We start from the raw sequence: 7,076 nt of genomic DNA, 5'->3' as shown, positions 1-7,076 counted from the left end.
GTGAGAAGACTCACCTCGGGTATCTCGATAACTCGCGAATCCTGGAAATCACTCGTGCTCGATCATCCGAGCTATAATCCTCCTATAACATCATATATCTCTTAATTAACACTTTTACCACTAAGGTTGACTACCCCTATCAAGTCAACACTGGTCAACTCTGGTCAACGGTGCCCGAACTCGGCGAGTGCACTAGGGCAACTCGGTGAGTCTAAGCGTTTTCATCAACTCTCTAGGATTCCCTTTTTGACACGTCGAGTACTCCCCTGACTCGACGAGTTCCACCTGGTATGAATCGCGGGGCAACCCCGACTCAACTCGTCGAGTCTCAAGAACAACTCGGCGAGTTCCAGTTCGACTCAGTCCACCTGTCAACCCTCTCTAATTCTCCCTGACTCACTGAGTCAACTCATAACTCAGCTGGACCACTCACTGAGTGGTCAAGGACAATCTTCATGCTACTCGCCGAGTCTGTTCTTCAGACTCGGCGAGTCTATGCCATGCATCAACTCAAACTTGCTTTTGAGGTCAGATCCGCTCCAACAACTCATAGATCTGGCCCTCCTAAGCTTATTCATCACATAAAGTCCACATCTTGGTGCTCATAACATACCCCATGACTCATAAATGGTGTTTTGACCTTAAGCACAAAGACCCCAACCCAAAACCCCCATGGATTCATAAAAAGCTTGGGCAAAGGGACACTCTGGACCTCCAAAGGTCCAGATCTAGAACCTAACTCACTTAAGGGACCAAGGAAGCACTAGATCTAGCCACAAAAGGGCTCAATAAGCCCTAAATCAATATAAACATCAACATAACAGAGAATAGCTCGAAGGTAGTACCTCAAATGTGATGTTCTGGTCCTCAAATCTTCAGGAAGTGGCTCCTCTTGACTCCCCCTTAGCTATTGCTTCCTTTCCCTTGCAATATAACACCTCCAAGGTCAATAATGGCTCCTTGCTTTGTTCTAAACGCTCAAACTCGCTAGGGTTTCTCTCAGGGGTCTGGTGAGCACAAATGACGGCCTTAAGGCCCTTTAAATAGGTCCCAAACCCGAGAAATTAGGGTTTCATTAAACAGCGCGGACTCGCCGAGTCCAAGCGTGAACCCGCGTCCAGAATCGCGATCCTACTCGGCGAGTTTGAGCTCCAACTCGCCGAGTCCCCTCACAAAACACCAAAAACATAAGCATAAAAGATACCTGGAAATCCGGGCTGTTATAGAAACTCCCCACATGAGGAGATAAAACATTTTTATCAACTTTAAAGAACGGTTAGGGGAGTCGACCTCCTAACCTCCAACCTCATATGGGTATAAAACCCATGTCTCTTCCCAACTAGGCTGGAATTCATTGACTCTTGTATCTCTAGTGCTCATTTTTTTTGTAAAGCTTCAATGTTTTTATTAGCTTCATTATTGGCTCGATTTCTTCATAATTTTGATGTTGTAATCTTGTTTTGCTTTTATTTTTACAAAACCTTTTAGGTTTACATTTATCTCATCGTTAAATCAATTACTTGTAATGTCAATTTCAATAGATATTAATGGAGATTTCTAGTCAATCAAGTTGTTTTAAGGTCTGATTATGACATAGACAGGTAAAAGCAAATGATTAGCAACATATAATGATGGAATGAACATCAATATTAATAAAGAACCCAAAATGTTGTACCATTTCAGAGGCATCAAATCCTACCCGAAGACATTAGCTATTGGAAAAGTTTATTCAAAGTATGTTGTTATTTTCTTGCATTTAACCTTAAATTTTGCTTCAGATACTAACTAATTCCTTTCTTTTTGAAGGTTGCATGATTTGGAATCAAAACCATCCCCACCCGTATTCAGGTGTGACTAACATATGTAGTTTAAAGGGAAGAAGTCATCAAAATGTATTTTTTTGGTTTTCCTCTAAGTAACTTAGTGATGTTTTGGTCATATTGCAATTTATTATAAAATTTATACATATTTGTAAATTTATTAGTACATAGACCATTTTTATAATTTTTCTTTTACACATTTACATAGGACATTGTAAATTTAAAATTAAATAGAGACCGTTTATATAAATTATATTTCATAAAGGCACTACGGTCATTTTTTTTATCATTCACCACAGTCAGTTAGAGATATAATCAAACAATATGATTTCAATCAAATTTGGACTCAGTCAAAAGTTCTAACTCAATCAGCACTAACTTAGTCAACAACTAAGAGGTTTTAGGCTACTAACAAGTTAACAACATTGATAAACAAAATTTTACAAAAAAAATACTTGTTCTACGCATTTCTTGCTAAATATTTACGCATACACACATAAATCTAAGTCCATTAATTAGTAAACCTACTATGGTTTGTTGAATTCATCATTGAAAGTAGATAAAATTTTCAAAATTTGGGATACAATATTTTCGCACGCTTGGAATGACATTTGGATATAAGATGTGAGCCCCATATTTCTAGGACCAAACTTCACTAATGGGCTTGACCCATTTTGTTAAAAAAAATGTTATTTTCTTTTAAATTTTCATTAACATAATAACATTTGGTTAGTTTATATATATATATATATATATATATATATATATATATATATATATATATATATATATATATATATATATATATATAAGGTCATTTTGTTAAAAAAAATATTTTTTTCTTTTAAATTTTCATTAACATAATAAGATTTGGTTAGTTTATATATATATATATATATATATATATATATATATATATATATATATATATATATATATATATAATATTGTTATTCGTTTTTTATGAACTATTAAGGTATTATTTTATAAACAAAAATCAATTCTAAATATGTGAATTCAATTGAGAAATTAGATTTATCTAAATTAGCCAATTAGGATGTACAAAATCAGGATCTTGTCCAAAAACTTGATTCAATCAAAATCGAATTTGATGGATCTAGATTGATCGATCGGATCAATCTGATCCATAAGATCAAACACTAAGGTGCTGTTTGTTTTTTTGAAGCCAAAATGTCTGCAGTATGCGGACCACATCTGCAAGTCTCTGTGGCGGAAGAGGTGGACCAAATGTCTACAGTCTGCAATAAAAAAACTGTTTGTTTTTAACGTCTGCAACTGTTGAAATAAATTGATTTTTCAAACTTAATTTCATATCATAAACATTATAAATGCATTTTCAGCAAAAAAAGAAAAAAAAAAAGCTACACGGTGGCCAATGTTTTTTTGGTTTAGGTTAAAATGGGGTCTGAAGATCTTTAAAGACGGTGATCCATGTCTACGCAAGGAAGACCTCGTACATATATTTTTTGATCTGCGCACTTCCCAAAAAAAACACTCTGCGAGGACATATATTTGCACGTTGTTTGCATGACACAGACAAAAATGATTGTGCAAATCTGCACAATAAAAATAAACAGCCCATAAGGCTTAAACCGGATTTAGTGATTTACCTAAGACTATTCCTAATTGTGAGCCGATCACCATAAAATGTTTTTAGAAAAAATAAAAAAACAAGAATTCTTTGTGAGCGGCTCTTACCCCGACATAGGTCACCGCTTTATCTCTTTCTTTTTCTAAATTTTGTTTCTATTTCTTTTCTTTACAAAGACTTTATTTAAAATAAAAAAAGAAGAAGAATATTTATTAGAAAAATAAATAAAATACATAAAAATGCATAAAATTAATCTCTCTACAAATAAGACCAACATTTGCTATATTTTTATGTTTTTTTTTTAAATAAAAAAGCTGGATTGGGTAGGGTTTCTAATCTATGTAGAAAATTGGGTTTAATTGAACTGTATAGGTGGAAAAAAAATATTTTTTTATTAAATATTTAGATTGGGTTTGTTAATTAGGATAGCCTAAGATTGAAAACTGGATTCGGATATATCCACATAAAATCAGATTTATTCGTGGGCTTAAATCCATTCAAAACTGGATCGGATCCATATCGGATTTGTTGTGGAAACCAGATCCGATCTTGATCTAAATATGTGAATAAAATCGGATCCGGATCAATTCAAAGATAGTGACGACTCTGCCTATTTCCAGCGTTTAACAATTCTTTTTCCCTCTTTATTTTCCCGCCGGAGACTGCAGTTACCGAGTACTTTAACGGGTTCGATCGGTAAAGCAAAAGTCAGAGAACGCCGTCGTCATGGCGTCGACTTCAGCACCTCGAAGCGATGCAGGTGCATCGAGGATAAAATCCGCTGCTTCCAACCTTTGCTACGATAATCAATCGCTACTCGCCGTAAATTCTTGCTCCTTTCATCGTTTGCTTTCATCAACATCATTTAATTGCATATCAAAAGACTGTTTGACTGCTTTTTTTGTTCAGGATATTCGAAAAGCTCTGACTACCATGAAGGAAATTGGGGTTAGTCTGGAGAGACAACACAAAACCCAAATGGTACATCGATTTTATTTCTAGGGTTTCAATTTGTCACTCCATGCCAATTACATAACAACCGTTCTTGATATACGAAAGAGTTGCACAGTACACCAGTAATACCTAAATCCATATAGAGATTGAATCATTTAAATCGACATTGCCACAGGTGAATGAGCTTGAAGCCGAGTTAATGGAGTTACTGAAAACTTATGAGGAATGTGCTAATCTTTCTTCTGCAATTGATACTGTTGGAAACAGTTATCGCCCCACTGAACAGGTGTCTGGACTTGCCATCCATTCCAAGTTCTTTTTACCTAATTCATGGTTCTTCATTCATTCTCGCATTTCCTGGTTAGAGATTCTGTTAACTCCAATACAATTCTCGCTGATTAATTTAAGTTGCAGCTGACTGATTTTAAGAGCTTGTTAGACAAAGAGATGGCAAATGCCAAACGTCGTTCATCATCTGTCCCACAAGTTAATCAATTGTTACGCCAGTTCAGAGAAGCTATATGGGTAAGTTTCCTATTCTAATATCATTATAACTTCGATTCACTAGTACTAGATATTGCTGTTAAAGTGGCAAGTTATGCATCAAGATAGTCTTTTGTTTTTCCATCAGTCTATATACTTGAGTGTTTTTGAATATAAGTTCACTTTTATTCATACAGAATGTGCATAATTCTGGACAACCCATGCCTGGTGAAGAACAGGAAGATATTGTAATGACTAGCACACAAAACATCCTTTTAAATATAACTTGCCCCCTAAGTGGCAAACCTGTTATTGAACTCTCAGACCCTGTTCGCAGGTTTGATCTCTATCATTTGATTCACATTTATCACTTTATATATACACAATTTCCTATTTCAACAATGAATTATGTGTTTGTATAGACATTGATACATATAAAGATAAGTATTCCAGATAAATTTCATCAAATTTTACAAAACTCTAGCAATGGATTATAAAAACTCTGTCTAACATATAATCTAGCTCATAATTGGTATTGTACATATAAGCTGTTGATTGTTTGAGGGTAATGTGGGTATTTTAATCAAAACTTCTTGTAAGTTGTAATGATCCTTTTTGCATTGCTACTATTGATGTTACTTTTAAGATCTCATGTTGATTAATATTTATGCTATTACAGCATGGATTGCAAGCATATATATGAAAAGAAGGCTATCATGGAGTACATAAGGTCAAAGCATGGTCAATCTAAATGTCCAATGGCAGGTATGTAATTTAACATCTCTTATTTATTAATATATCAAAGTACATTTCTATTTCCTTCAATTTCTGATCATATATTTTTTTTTCTCCCAGCATGCCCTAAAATAGTTATTGCAGAAAGAGTGTTTTGTGACCCGTTATTACGCATTGAAATTGATGAATCACGTGCGATGAACAAGCAGACTGAAAGACCGAATATCATAGAGGATTTCACACAGGAATCTGAAGAAGAAGAAGATTCTGACTGAATCACACCTTTAAAAGAAACCCTAGGAACTTTCATGGTATTTGTGTTGAAGAAATAACATAATATGCAACTACAAAACTTATCCCTCAAATCTTGATTTAAAGTTGTGATCTTTTGGTGGGGAATTTTTATTGTGTCTTGTTGTGGAATTGAGAGGGCATACTAACATGAAGGAGATTTATGTTTGTTTGCATCTTGGAAGATTGTAAGAAAGTTCCTAGAAAGCTATGTTTTGGATCCCACCTATTGACATTATTAGTATTATTATTATTATTTTCATTATATGTTGTTTTGATAAAGTATTGCTTGATAAATAATGTTTAATAATATTTGTGAAAATATCATCAAGCTTGAGAAAATGAAATATATAACATGGTAAGGGCATCTACAATGGTTAACATCATAATAACTTATTACTTTGGCCGTATTAGCCTTTCAACAACTTTAGGATCAAAAAGTGATGTGGCCTAGTGCTAAGAGTTGAAAGTTTAAGAGTTTAAGTCTTGTTGAAAACACAAGTTTAAGAGTTTAAGTCTTGTTGAAAACAAAATGTATAGATTTAAGAGTATGATAACAAGTTTAAGAGTTTAAGTCTTGTTGAAAACAAAATGTATAGATTTAAGAGTATGATAATAAATGTGTTTGTAGCGGCTCTAAAAAAAGCTTTTCAATAACTTTTTTTTAAACAAAATATATATTGTAAAAAACTTCCTTTAATGGTTAACTTTTTTAAAAGTTCTTTTTTTTTTCCTATAAAGAGTTCACTAAATTATCCCTAAGTATTTTAACTATCATAGAAATTCCCCTCATGTATATCTTTTTAAACCTACATTATACTTTCAAAATAATATTAGTTGTTACTAATATCTAAATAAATAAAAATACCATAAAATATTATGTGATGATAATATTTTTTAAACTTTGATATCTATATCATTTTGAAAATTTAAAACTTCATCTTTTTAATGACATAAATTTCTGTAAAATATATTCATTTTTGTTTTGTTTATTCAATTAAATAGATAAACAAATCACAAAATAATAAAAGATTAATATTTAAATATAATTAGGATATAAATTAAATTGTTATTAAATATAAGTGTAAAAAAACATATAATGTAGAAAAAGAGGGAGAAAACCCTTTGTGTCTACGTTGTTTTGTTTTTTTTGTTTTTTTGGTTTCTTTTTTCGGTGGATG

The 7,076-nt window shown here is 32.9% G+C and overlaps 1 protein-coding gene across 1 annotated transcript; it reads left to right on the top strand.

Annotated features, from left to right (window-relative positions):
- Positions 1 to 4,021: 4,021 nt before the first annotated feature.
- On the top strand, positions 4,022 to 6,160 carry LOC111919971 (E3 SUMO-protein ligase MMS21). Its single transcript, XM_023915537.3, has 7 exons — positions 4,022 to 4,254; positions 4,342 to 4,413; positions 4,562 to 4,672; positions 4,801 to 4,911; positions 5,067 to 5,206; positions 5,549 to 5,634; positions 5,725 to 6,160. Exons 1-7 carry the CDS (start codon positions 4,159 to 4,161, stop codon positions 5,877 to 5,879), a joined length of 771 nt encoding a protein of 256 aa, XP_023771305.1. The 5' UTR covers positions 4,022 to 4,158; the 3' UTR covers positions 5,880 to 6,160.
- The last annotated feature ends 916 nt before the right edge of the window (positions 6,161 to 7,076 follow it).

The sequence above is a fragment of the Lactuca sativa genome, chromosome 5, assembly GCF_002870075.4.
Source record: "Lactuca sativa cultivar Salinas chromosome 5, Lsat_Salinas_v11, whole genome shotgun sequence".
NCBI lineage: Eukaryota > Viridiplantae > Streptophyta > Magnoliopsida > Asterales > Asteraceae > Lactuca > Lactuca sativa.
The sequence above is the reverse complement of the archived record's forward strand: the minus strand, read 5'-3'. Positions and strand labels throughout refer to the sequence as shown.